Source organism: Corapipo altera, unplaced genomic scaffold, assembly GCF_003945725.1.
Source record: "Corapipo altera isolate COAL_440 unplaced genomic scaffold, ASM394572v1 61411, whole genome shotgun sequence".
NCBI classification, from domain to species: Eukaryota; Metazoa; Chordata; class Aves; order Passeriformes; family Pipridae; genus Corapipo; species Corapipo altera.
Window position 1 is genome coordinate 78747 of NW_020884875.1, and position 13243 is coordinate 91989.

Genomic DNA, 13243 nt, shown 5'->3' on the forward strand with positions numbered 1-13243 from the left:
TTGGGATGTAGTAAATGTGGTGACCTAGAGGAGGAGCTGAAAATTGTCACCAACAACTTGAAGTCCCTGGAGGCCCAGGCTGACAAGGTAGGACCCAGTGAGGCTGTTGAGGCTGGGTGGAGTGCGTGGGGTGTGGGTGTGCTGTGATCTCCTGCTAGAGTAAGGACAGATGAAGGTTTCCCCTGGGGCTCACAGGTGCCTGTCTCTGTCTCTGCAGTACTCTACCAAGGAGGACAAGTACGAGGAGGAAATCAAGCTTCTAGGGGAAAAACTGAAGGAGGTAAGGAGTATAGGGCTGCCACTGCATCAATGCAGGCATGAGTTTGCCATCCTGAGTGGATTTTGACTCCTTTATCCCCATGTCCTCTCACAGTTTCCCAAACTGCAGCCCTACGGCATAGCAGGTGCCTGGGTCTGGGATGCCCCTCTATGAATCTGTTCTGGTTTAGGGTGTGAGGCTCCATGGTGCCCTTGACCTTTCTTGTCCATTGCCTTTACCAGGGGAGCGCTTGTGGAGAAGGGTACTAGAGATGCAAATGGGGGAGATTTGGAGTGCAGTGCAGCCTGCACCGCCCCTGTGGTGCCCTGCAGCTCACTCTCTCCCCACTGTGCTTCCCACAGGCTGAGACCCGGGCGGAGTTTGCAGAGAGGTCTGTGGCGAAGCTGGAGAAAACCATTGATGACCTAGAAGGTAAAATGTCCCCGCCAGCCCTGTGTTCCTCTTTCCCAGGGCATCACTTGGCCACATTGTGCCCCTGTTGGGGCTGGACAGGGCTTGGCCAGAGTGAGGGGGTGGGTGGGGGTTCAGGGAGGTGGGAGGCTGGATGCCATGGTGTCTGGTGCAGGAGTGCAGAGCTGGGGTGTGGGCTCTGCCCTTGGGTGGGGAATGGGGTCACATCCATGCTGCCTGTGCCTGCATGCTCCTGCTGCCCTCAGCCCGCCGCTCACAGCCACTCTCTCTCTCCACCTTGTGCCCCCCACTCTGCTCCACCATCTGCCCCCTGCCTGCTCCCACCTGCAGATGAAGTGTATGCGCAGAAGATGAAGTACAAAGCCATCAGCGAGGAGCTGGACAATGCACTTAATGACATCACCTCCCTCTGAGCCCCCTGCTGGGCACCAGCACTTCGCCCCTTCCCCACCTGCCTCTCCCCTCCCCAGCTCAGCTACTTGCCTGCCTGGCCGTCCCACCTTTCTCCCCACCCTCTCTGTCCTCCTCTGTCCTTCCTAGCCTGTGCCTGTCCGTCGGCTCCTTTGGGACAGGAGCCGGCCCAGGGTGTTCCCGCTGTACCCCTTTTTGGGGAGACAAGATGTAGGTGCTTAGAACTGTTTGGTCAGGGCAAGCCAGCAGCTCCATGGAGTCCCACATGCTGGCTGAATAGTGCCTGTGTAGCAGGTCTGTGCCATGGTATTGCCCAACAGGGATCAGGGCTGTGCCTAGAAGCCTTTTGCTCCAGCACCTCCCTCCTTGGCTCCCCAGCAGCAGAAGCACTGGGGACCCTGCAGCTCCGGGGATGGGGGGCTATCTCCCCCCCACATACTCCCAGCAAAGCCCCTCGGTGCTGCTTGCTGGCCCCAGCATGGGGATGACCTGCATTGGGGAAGCGGCACCTCCACTGCCAAAGCTCAGGCCTGGGGGATAGAGGGTTGGGCCCGACTGTGCAGTCACCTCCTTCCCTGGCAGGCAGGCAACCCCCAGCTCCTCCCTCACCCCGCCTTCTGTCCTTTGCACATTGCTCTTCAGTTTGCATCTCATGACTTTTCTTTAATGTTCTATCCCTTTGGTTTAATGAGTTGGTTTCAATAAAATTTCAACATTGGTTTCTCCTTTGTTTTCTTCATGCCACTCTATCCCTCATCTCCTGCCTGTCTTACGTGGGTCCTGTCAGTGGTGTGGTAGAAGGTGGTTGCAGGCAGCTCATGGGACCCCTGGGGTAACCATGGCTGAGACCTGAGAGGCTCCTGCACCAGCAGGCTGAGCGGAACAGGGCCCTTTGTGCTGACCCCAGTCACCCTCTGGCTCTCATACACAGCTTTCCTCATCTCATGCCATCTTCTCCATGACTCTTTTGGCGTGAAACACGAGGGTTAGACCTGGTCCTCTCCATTCGCTGTCTCCACTCCCAGACATTTCCTGCAAGCAGCAATCTCAGCCCTGTTATGTGTCCTGCATCACCTTCCCTTGGTGAAAGAGCTGGTGCTACCCTTCAGCAGTGATCTCTTGTGATCCCTAAATTTGTCCTTGATACCCCTTCTCTTTCCTCACCACCATACTGTGCCCCAGAATCCAGTTCTCAAATTGACGGATCTGCAGACCTGTCCCTGCGCCAGTACTGGTTTGCCTCCTCCTGCCAGTCCAGCTGGTCTCTGCTGCTGGCTGGGCAGCTGTGGTGTTTCCACTGAGGGCTTTGGGGAATGCTGTCTCTTTTCGCTAACTGGCTTTTTTCTCTCTCTTTCCTGTGCTGCGTTGACGTCTCCATTTTCTCTAGAGCGCTCTCAGCAGGAGGCCGAGAAAAACCGTGTTCTCACTAACGAGCTGCGGGTCATCCTTACTGAACTTAACAACTGAGCTGCCCAGAGCTCCCTGCCCTGTTTTGGCCAGGCTGGCTCAGGGCTGGGAGCCCCTACCTGCTCCCCACTGGTGCAAGGCGAGGTGTGAAACCTTGGCTTATCCTCACAGGGGTAACTACCCTGCGTGGGAAGGACAGGAAGCCCCTCTGGAGCCCGACTGTTTTTTTTGTGGGAGAGGAATAAGGGTTTTGTGATGTACTGGGGTGCCCACTTGGTGATGGCTGTCCTCTGGCATCAGCCTGGCTCTGCCAGGGAGGGAGGTGGTGGTTTGTATCGCTGCTTTCCTCCCCTTGTCCCAGGAGTTGATGGGCAGCCTCTTCCTCCTCACTCTGTCACGCCAAAATGTGCAGGGAAGATCCTCTCAGAAAGGGATCCCTGCAGGGTGCCAGGATCGCTGGGATAGGAGCTGGGGACCCAGCAGCACCCACTGACCCAAACCTGGGGCAGAGGACAGGGAAGAGACCAGCAGGGCGCACTGGGAGATGGGGCTGGATAGGCAGAGCTCTTGTTCCATCCCCATCTCAGGGGAAGGAGGATGCCATTTGGCAGTGAACACCAGAGGAGGCTGCCTTGGCAGCAGGCTGCCTGGCAGAGCTCATCCCTGTAGCCTTGTTAGCTCTACTCCTTATCTCTCTGTTATCGTCTCTGCCTGCCCTCCCAGGCTGTTATGAGGTTGTTGTCTCACTCCTTTTCTTCCCGGAGCACTGCTGGGTCACACAGCAGGCGCTGTCTCTCCGCTTTCACTGGCAAAGGGTTTGTGCATGTGCCCACAGCCAGCCAGTGCTGACGCCTCGGGGCTGGCCAAGTAATGGTCCTCACCGGCGGCACGTGCGCTGCAGAGGGCTCAGCCATGGGCTGCGGGCACCATGGGAAGATGGAAATGCTGAAGAGCAGCAACTGCCTGCCCCAGTGACCAGCCCTGACTGGCCTGGGTGCCCTGGCAGGTCCCAGACTGGCTGGACTCATCCCTGCCGGAGATGGGGTGGTTTGTGTGGACTCTGCTCCACCAGGAGTGCCCCATCCGGCTGGAGGCCACTGCTGTACTGAAATGTCTGTCTGTGTGCGTGTGTCTGTGCTTGGTGTGGTGTGTGTGGGTCTGGCTGCACCTGGGTACCCTTGGGTTGTGTCTGTGTGTGTGTGGCTGGGTGTCCCTTGCATTCACAGAGAGCCTGGCCAGTGCCAAAGAGGAGAACGTGGGCATCCACCAGGTCCTGGACCAGACCTTGTTGGAGCTGAACAACCTCTGAGCTGCCCTGGAGAGCCCCCATCCCTCTTCCCTACCCAACACGTGCACCTCACTGGCATGCTCAGGACATCATCAGCTGAACTGCATCTTGGCCAAATCCACACATCCATTGAGAAGGGAAGCCCTGCAGCCTTACAACATGGCTCAGGGACATCTTGTCTGTGCACAGCCTGACTGGCTCTGTCCTGTCTTCATGTCCAAATATTAAAGCAGTTTGACAAGATGGCTGGCTGCGTTTGGTCCTTGTGGGCGGGCACAGGCACTGGGAGGGGGGGTGGGGGTCTCCCTGCCCAGTTCGTGCAAGGAGGCTCTGCAGGGGCCCAAGTCCACGGCCAGCATATGGATATTCTCTGTGGCTGTGGGGGGCTCAGAATGATAATATGGGTGTGTTTCCTCATTTCCATCACTTCCTTGGAATGCAGAGGAAACCTCTGCATCTCAAGCTCAATCTAAATTCATCATCCTCTTCAAGTAGAGGGTGATAGACTATGTCACTGGCATGCCCCCTTCCACGGTCTGCATGCTGTCTGCTTGGCACCTGGGGAAGTCACAAGGTCTTTGACCTCTCCATGGAGTCTGCTTCAGGATTCCTGTGTATGACAGAGGAAACATACAAACACATGACCACGCATGCACATATTATTAGTTATTGGGGTCTGCTCCATGTCTGGGATTAGCTGCTCACCCTGTGTAGCAGTTGCATTTTCTATTACCCTTGACTGAGGGATAGCTGTATAAGCTAGCAAACATCAGTGTAGCAGACAACCATTTCCCAAAGTGTTCAGGAAGTTTCCTCCTGGCTTGCTGTATTTTCTCCAACACAAACTGAAGAGAAGCCAGAGGTGTCTCATCACTGTCACCAAAACAGGCTGGATTTCCTGGGGATGCCCAAAGTCACGATCTAGTCCTGCCCTTCGCTTTGGGCCCCTCCATGATGTGTGCCAAGCTCTGTTGTCCCACGGCACCCAACGGATATCCCTCTAAAAGCACAGCCACATACTGACAGGAAACACAATTCATGCTGACCCCTTGTCGAGCCGGGCCATCGCCCCAGTGAGCGACCGGCAGGGATAGCTTTTGTTATCTGCTTTCCTTTATTTGCTGAGCCTCTCAGCTCAGGAAAGGAGAGTGGTGAGATTGCATCTCTTTCCTGCCCAGGTGCTGCTGGCCTCCTGCCCTCTCCCTGGCCCAGAAGTTTTGTGGTTCCAAGTCCTTCTCCAACAGGTAAAAAAGCTCCCTGTGCATTGGGTGCTCATTTTCTGTTCATCCTCCGAAGGGCGCAAGGCCTGTCATGAGCTGCAGCCTCCCACCCTGGACCTGGGCGAGCAGGAGGGGAGGACAGTACACACTGTCTTGGACTGCTGAGCTGTCCCCATGCAAGGGCTGGAGCTCCTCCCTGGGTCCACCTTGTTTTCTTGCAGTGCATCAGCTGAGCCACTCTGTTGTTTAGTCAAAGCACCTTCCAGGCAGGGGATTTTATGGTTCCAAAAAGAACCAGAGTGTAAAATCACCTTTTCTCTGGAAGCCTGCACCCTGTGCTGCAAACAAGCCTGCCCTGTGCTCTGGTCAGGGTGCGTCTTGGTGCCCAGCCTCTGTCGCCTTCCTGCTGGGACAAAGAGCCCTTTCACACCCACTGTTTTTTCCCCATTAGCTGCTGCTGCCTCCTGGTTTGTACCAGTCCATCTGACTTAACCATTTACAACCCTCTGCAAGGGCTTTTTCATTCCTTTGAACTGTCTGTGGTTTGGCAATAATATCCTGATATCTGTTCCCAGGTGATGCTCTGCCTGGGAAAGACATGAGCCATTTCGTGGTTCAGCGAAGTTTTGCATTTTCTCCATTCTCCCACCCATCTCCTTCCCCACATGGCCATGCAGAGAGAGAAGGCAGCCAGGGAAAGCCCTGGGAGGCTGGGGCACTGTGGAGCAGCTGGCATGGGAGCTCAACCTAGAGGCATGTCCCCCATGCGCCACAGGCCCACGCTGAGGACTGAAGCGCCTGCCCTCTCCTCTCTTCCTCTCTCTGCACATCTCCCACTGAATTTCAACCTTTGGATTTGTTTCTCTTGGCCTGACAGACTGAACATCTCCCCAGAGAGCTTTCAGCCCTGCCATGGGCTGCCACCCCATTGATAAACCACCCCATTAACCTCTGGCAGCCTTTCACCTCTGCTCTCTGCCCCAGTTTTCTTGCCTCTCTGGCGCCTCATTTCATCTCCAAATCCTTCCTGTTCAATACCCTTGAACTACACGCTGGAGGGGGAGGACCACACAAAGAGCTTCTGAGATATTTTGATATGTTGAGCTCTGCAGAGCCAGGCACAGACCACTGTCACCCCTCAGTCCCTCCCTGCATTTACAGCTTGAGAGATTGGGGTGAGGGCCAGAAGAGCCACGTTGTCGAGCTGTACAGGGTTTGTTGCAAGGCTCTGGGGGTTTTCAAAACAGGTCAGGCAGCCTGAAGCCAAGTGTCACATAAATCCCCCTGTCCCCAAATTGATATTAGGGACTTCTCAATGCCAGCAGAGGACAAGGCGGCTGGAAGGAAACATGGACACCAAAACCACGTGGTGCCGTCTCATTTCCATATGAGTTATGAACTCGGTACTGCACTACACACTGGGGCTGTGCTGACTGTGAGGGAGTGTGCAGTGAAGGAGGATGTGTGGCCCCTGCTCCACATGCTCAGGGGGGGTTGGGACCAGCAATGGAGCACCACTGCAGCAAGACAAGCCTATGGCAGGGTGACAGGTAGCAAGGGACCCTTGGGGGGCATTCATTGTATTGGTTTAGTAGTTGCTGGCCCCAATGTTGATTAATTTGCTTTCAGAGCAAAAGTAAATAAAAAGCACTTGTTCTCAGGGCTCTGTTATGTGATGCCTTTCTTGCAGGATGTCTTCTCTATGTTGATGTTTATTGTCCTTGTGGACTGGGGTAGGATCACCATCTTGGTGCACTTCATAAATGATTTCCTCTGGGCCAGGTGGTCTGACTCTGAGCTGTTTTGCAAAGAAGTTATGAAACCTTAGGCAAACTTGTGTCCCATTTCCTCCTCTGGGATCCCTTTTGTCAGGGCATGACTTGGCCCTGCAAACCCCAGTGATCCAGCCAAATGCCAGTAGTGTCCCTGGAGCGAAGATCCAGCCTCCAACTTGCTCGCTGCAAGGGCCAGGGAGTGGGCTGAAGGGGCAGCGCCTCAGGGTTTCCCAGGTTCAGGAGAGCCCTCTGTGCGCCACACTGGAGTGCTCTGCTGCGGATTGTGCCTCTCAGGAGCAGGGCCACGAGTATTCCATGAGTAGATGCTTTGAGACCCAGACCCCTCAGAAGCTTTGAGCCTGGCTGCAGGTGTGCCGAGAGAGGCATGGGGGCCATGTTCCTGCCAGTTCAGCCCCTGCAGAACTCGACAGCCAATGCACTTGTCCGAAGTCTTCTGGGGGCAGAAAGGGTGTGCGCAAGGGTGTGCGTGTCACTAAGCGTGAGCAGGCCCCGAAGTCCCTTTCTTAGTCAAGTCTCGTTTGGGTTGGACATACAAATAGAGGGAACACAAACTCACAGAGCCACTGAGGCTGGGACAGCCTGCACAGCCCAGCCCGGGTCCCTGGGTGGCCGTGGGGACAAGGCCAAGCTCCCCGGGTACAGACTGTGTTCCCACACAATCACAGGATGCCCCGAGCTGGAAAGGACCCACGGGGACCATCAAACTCCAACTCCTGCCTCCTGCACGGGACACCCCCAACAATCCCACCACGTGCCCGAGAGCGTTCTCCAAACGCTCCTTGCGCTCTGCCAGGCTTAGCGCTGTGACCCCTTCCCCGGGGAGCCTGTTCCAGCGCAGGACCCAGCTCCGCAAGCAGCCCCTTCTCCCGACATCCCACATTCCCGCCCGTGCGCCGTGACGTCACCGCCCGGACCCGCCCCCACCGCGGTCAGACCACGCCCCTCCCGTCGCGGCCCCGGTGGCCGCTTCCGCCGGCGGCGGCGGCGCGCGCAGCCGTGACGTCAGTGGCCCCGGAAGGGCGGCGGAGGGGGAAGGGCCGCCGGGCCCGTCCGGACCAAGCTCCGCGTCCCGTGTGTCCCGGCCCCGCGTCCCGCCGACATGACGCTCGCCGTCTTCTTCGGGTGCACCTTCATCGCCTTCGGGCCCGCCTTCGGCCTCTTCCTCTTCACCATCGCCCGCGATCCGCTCCGCATCATCATCCTCATCGCCGGGTCAGTCCCGTGGTGGGGGCGCTGGCGCTGCTGTGGGGGCTGATGTGGGGCCAGGATCGGTGCCGGGAGCTGTGTGAGAATCACGGGACGCAGGGACCAGTGCTGGTGCTGGTACCTGCGTGAGTGTGACAGGGATACTGGTACCAGTACAGGTGTGACAGGGGTGCTGGAACCAGTGTGGATGTGACAGGAGCACTGGTACCAGTACAAGTGTGACAGGGGTGCTGGAACCAGTACAGGTGTGACAGGGGTGCTGGTACCAGTGTGGATGTGAAAAGAGTGCTGGTACCAGTGTGGATGTGGCAGGAATACTGGTACCAGTGTGGATGTGGCAGGAATACTGGCAGCAGTGTGGATGTGGCAGGGATACTGGCACCAGTGTGGATGTGGCAGGGATACTGGTACCAGGGTGGACGTGGCAGGGGTACTGGTACCAGTATGGGTGTGACAGGGGCACTGGTACCAGTATGGGTGTGACAGGGGCACTGGTGCAAGTGTGGGTGTGACAGGGTGATGGTCCCAGTGCCTGTACACAACCAGTATGGTCACGACAGGGCACTGGTACCACTGCTGGTACAGTACGGGCGTGAAAGGGGCACTGGTACCACTGCTGGTAGTGGTACCAGTATGGGTGTGATGGGGTGCTGGGACCAGGGCCAGTGCTGGTGCCATATGGGTGTGACAGAAGTGCTGGTACCACTATGGATGTGGTGGGTGCTGGTAGCATGAGGGGCATGAGGCGTGTGACTGGTACTGGCTGAGGCACCCTCATGGGACCAGTACTTGTGCTGTTGTGGGCTCAGTGGGGTCACCAGTACTCATACTGGTGCTGTTTTTTGCATGACAGGAGCACCAACATTGTTTCTATTATTATCTAAGCCATTGGTACATCATGGACACCAGTACCTATACTACCAGTACCAGTGGAGGGTTGGGAGTGGTACTGGTGCGTGTGTGCAGCTGGGGCACTGGCACCAGTATTGTTGGGACCAGTAGGGCGTGGTACTGCTGCTGGCATGAATATGATCCTGTCACAGGTGCTGGTACTGCTTTGAGCACAACAGGGGCACTGGTGCCAGTTCTGGCGAGTGGTGGAGCAGGAGTGCAGGCACAGCACAGCACTGGGACCAGTACAGGCACCACCTGCCCGGCATTGGGACTGGAGCAGCACTGGTGCTGGTGGGAGAGCAGGCAAGGCCGGGGCACAGCTGCCATGCCAGTACCAGCACAGAGGGGTGCAGCATGGTTCCAATGGCCCCGGCATAGCCCCAGTGCCAGCAGGCTCTGTCTCTTGCAGGGCTTTCTTCTGGCTGGTGTCGCTGCTGCTCTCGTCCCTCATCTGGTTTATCGCAGTGAAAGCCAGCGACCCGCGGGATGAGCGGCTGCAGAAGGGGCTCCTGATATTTGGGGTGATGTTCTCTGTGCTGCTGCAGGAGGCCTTCCGCTTCCTTTACTACAAGCTCCTCAGGTAATGGCGTCTCCCCTGCTGTGCCAGTGCTGCTGGATGGTGGTCCTGGCCGTGGAGGGTGTCACATGTTGTCTGAGAGCTCCTGGGCTGGGGGGGATGTCACACGTGGCACCAATCATCTCGGTGCTCTCTGGGAGTGCATGGGTGGCACCTGTTCCGATGTGTTGACCTCAGTGGGTCTCAGGTGGTGGAGCAGAGCAGCCCTAAGGTCTGGAGGACCTGGTGCCTGGACCAGCCCGGGACACAGTCTCAGTGCAGCCTCGGCAGCTCCCGGCTTCCATGGTGCCACTTGCTTGGAGTGCAGGGTTTGTGCTGCCAGGTGAGCACGTGCTGCACCCTGTCCTGTGTGTGGACAGATGGACAGACACTGTGCTGGGGCTGTGCAGGCAGGCATGGGCAGCTAGTGCTGGGGTCGGCATCCCTCATAACCCCCAGCTTTCCCGGGTGGAAGCTGGGAGCAGGCCAGGGGAGCCGGGGCTCACAGTGCTCCCTGCGGCAGGGCACTGTCGGAGGCAGGCAGGCAGAGGGTAGCAGTGCTCCACGGAGCAGCCTCTGACACAAACCACTGCGTTTTGCTTGCGGATCTCCAGATCTAAGCTCTGCTGCCCTCCCCGGGCTGAGGAGCTGTCTGATATGCTCACCCGCCACACCTCTAGCTGATAAAAATTATGAAGCCTCTCCCAGTTTCTCTCCCCAAAGAATTTTTCCATCTCCTTCCTTGTTTGTCAACATCTTTCTTGGAGTATAAATGCAGAGATCAGGTGCAGCCTCCCTTGCCTGCACTGGAGCTGCTTTCCATGTGGGGGTGCTGCTGCTTGCCTTACACCCGATGTCCTGCTCACCCCAGCCCTGCTCTGCTGGGCTGGCTGGCACCCACATTCCTCTGTGGAAAATCTTTCTGTGTGGCTTCACGTGGTGTTCACATGTCTGGTTTGCCTGGTGGTACAAGTCACACGGATGTTCTCCGTGGTGGATATTGCAGCTCGAGGTGGGGAGGTTACCAGGAGGATGACATAGTACAGATTGAGTACTGCACCACGCCTCAGGAGATGGCTGGGCTGTGTTGGGCTCCACTGTGCTCTCACCCCACAGGAAGGCTATCGAGGGGCTGGTGGCCCTCAGTGAGGACGGCTGCTCCCCCATTTCCATCCAGCAAATGGCATATGGTGAGTGCTGTGCAGAGCAGGGCACCCTGACCGCAGGGCTGGGTGTGGTGCTGGGAGCAAAGGGAGATTTCTCATGCCAGAGCTGGCTGGGAGGTGCCTGGCGTGGCCCCTAGGAGGCTCAGGGCTTGACAGTGTCCCTGTCCTGGCAGTGGCTGGCGTGGGCTTTGGTCTCATGAGCGGCGCCTTTTCCATGATCAACCTGCTGGCGGATGCGTTAGGGCCTGGCACTGTGGGCATCCATGGGGATTCGCAGCTGTACTTCCTGACCTCAGGTGAGTGACTGGTACCCTTTGCTCATGTCTCTGCCCCACTACAGAGGCAGCAGAGCCAGGGGGATGAAGTTTTCCCTCCATGCTGTCCTCTCCATGCTACACCCTCACCCACCTGAGCTGCTGTCACATCTCTTTGAGTCAAACCCTTCTTTCTGTCCCCTGTGACCCTCCCTGCTCTTCTCTCCCATCTCTCCCCGAGTGTGGGAGAGATGCTTCAGCTCCTCCCAGTCCAGCCCAACGTTGTCTCTACTTCCCCATCGTTCCCCAAGCCTGCAGGCCACGTCAGGGTGGGCGATTCCCTGATGACACCTCTCTACTGCTCCCTGCAGCTTTTATGACCATGGTGCTGATTTTCCTTCACACCTTCTGGGGGATCCTCTTCTTCCATGGCTGTGAGCATCGGCGCTGGTGGGAGATCGCGGCGGTCGTTGTCATGCATCTCACTGTTTCGGGGTCGGTGAGTAACTGGGAGCAGAGCTCTGCACCAAGACCTGTATTTGGGGTACTGGTCCCCATGCTGGGGGGAAACAATCTTTGGCACTAGCGAAGCAGCTGGCCCTTCACAAACCAAATTCTGGAGTTGGTGTCCCCTGTCCCACTGCACTCGTTGAGGTGGCGACACTGCCACACATCCTATCCCTCTCCCTCTCCTGCCTGCTCACCCTTCTCTTCTCCTGCCTCTCTCCGCAGTCATTTTGCAACCCCCTGTATGTGGGCAGCCTGGTGCCCTCCTACATGCTGATGGCTGCTGCCGCTGCCTGGGCTTACCTACTGTCGGGGGGATCTGCGCAGAACCTGCGGCGCTTCCTGCTCTGTAAGTCCTGCTCCATAAAGGGCATAGGGACACTGTAGGTCCTGCTGGGTACCAGGACTCATGCTGGGATGGCAAGAGGTTGTCCCTGTGGCTGGAACAAGGACATCATCCCCTTGTCTCCCAGACAAGGAGAAGCAAGTGGTTTTTGGGGCCACAGTCAGGTTGTTGCCTCTCCTGGGAGAAGTGGGGTCAAGTGTTTGGTGAAAACTGACCCCTTCTCCTCTCGGTTCCTGCAGGTTTACGGAGCGGAGCCAGCCCCCAACCAGGATCCTGAGGCCCTGCAGGATGTTCCTGTCCCCAGCCACCCCTGCCCTCCCCTCCTATCCTGGTGGCAGGATCAGCCATCACCTTCTCTGCAATATCTTTTCTCCTGGACTCGGGGACCCTGGCCAGCCCCGGCGGGGCAGGCGCTGGGGTCCGGCTGTGGCAGCCAACCTACCAACCAACCGGTGTGGCTGGGACTGGCTCACTCCAACGCCCCTTTGGGAGCCCCTGTAGAACAGCTCAGTTTTGGGGGGCCCGACTCCACTGGCCCTGCTGTGAGCTCAGCCCCAGTTAGCTTGCCTGTGAAGGATGCTACCTTGGACTGCTGGAGTCTTGAGCCCAAAGAAACCCATTGCTTCTCCCCCCGCCGCCACAGGCATGGTGCCCCCCATGCCCAGGCAGGGCGCCCGCATTGCCTCCTTGCTGCAGGGTGGAGGAAGGGGCTTTGCAAAGTGCTGCCATGCTCTGGCTCACGGCCGACCCTTGTGGGGCTCCTTTCTCCACCTCTTTGCCCAGTCTTGCTACCACAGGAGCCACGGCCCAGGCGCTCACCTGTGGTAGCGCAGTGAGCTGGTATCTTGGTACAGCAGGATGGTGCTGGGGGACCCAGGGGTACTGAGAGCTCACAGAGGGGGAGGAGAACAGGGGAGAAGGCAGTATCCAAAGGGCCCAGTGGACATGGAGGGTGGTGGAGGGCTTGGGAGGAGATGCAATGCCACAGCTGTTGCCGGCACAGATTTGGGAGAGGGTTCAAGGGACCATTCCAATGGATCGTTGCCCTCTCCTGTTCTTGGGGATTTTCAGGCGGGTACCAGCCCTGATTCTGTGCCACAGGGCTGGGAGGGAGAAACTGCCATCGGGCTGAGAAGGCAGTTTTATCCATAGTGGGCTTTTATACCAATAAAATTAAGTACCACAGAGAAATGAGTGCTGTGTGTGGCCATCGGCACTGCCTGTGTGGGGAGGGTTCAAGCAGTGGTGGCAGTGGCTTATGCTGGTGTGACTCAGGGAGAATGGTCTGGCAATTGCAGGCCCCATGTGCCTGGAGGGCTTGCTCCTGCTCTTTTCATCCTAACAGGGATAAGGCTCTAGGTTTACAACTTTGAGGTGGAGGCTGCTGAGGGCTGGAGTCTACAGGTTCCTCTCCTCTCCCAGGCCTTGGTTTTGCCACTGGAGCCACCACAGAAGGTGGGAGGTAGCCCTGAATCTGGGGCTACTGTGGCTAATCTAGCTC

The 13243-nt window shown here is 57.5% G+C and overlaps 2 protein-coding genes across 13 annotated transcripts in view; both read left to right on the top strand.

Annotated features, from left to right (window-relative positions):
* The window catches only part of TPM2 (tropomyosin 2), a 31355-nt gene that overhangs the window by 9622 nt on the left and 8490 nt on the right, over positions 1–13243 (top strand). For 2 of the 12 annotated variants that reach the window (XM_027634488.1, XM_027634494.1), the window contains 4 exons: positions 12–87; positions 218–280; positions 622–691; positions 3736–4040. In XM_027634488.1, coding sequence (XP_027490289.1) covers positions 12–87; positions 218–280; positions 622–691; positions 3736–3818 — 292 coding nt within the window. In that variant the 3' untranslated portion in view covers positions 3819–4040. The other 10 variants (XM_027634490.1, XM_027634497.1, XM_027634486.1 and 7 more) reach the window with 6 other exon arrangements.
* Positions 7813–12933, top strand: LOC113943136 (gamma-secretase subunit Aph-1b-like). Its single transcript, XM_027634499.1, has 7 exons — positions 7813–8025; positions 9323–9493; positions 10586–10659; positions 10809–10931; positions 11261–11388; positions 11622–11745; positions 11982–12933. Exons 1-7 carry the CDS (start codon positions 7913–7915, stop codon positions 12017–12019), a joined length of 771 nt encoding a protein of 256 aa, XP_027490300.1. The 5' UTR covers positions 7813–7912; the 3' UTR covers positions 12020–12933.

Bases quoted from the DNA above. Each gene is read 5' to 3' on its own strand.
- LOC113943136 (XM_027634499.1), top strand. From the start codon at position 7,913: ATGACGCTCGCCGTCTTCTTCGGGTGCACCTTCATCGCCTTCGGGCCC. The intron at 10,932-11,260 runs GTGAGTGACTGG...TGCTCCCTGCAG, and splicing joins GCTGTACTTCCTGACCTCAG to CTTTTATGACCATGGTGCTG. The intron at 11,389-11,621 runs GTGAGTAACTGG...CTCTCTCCGCAG, and splicing joins ATCTCACTGTTTCGGGGTCG to TCATTTTGCAACCCCCTGTA.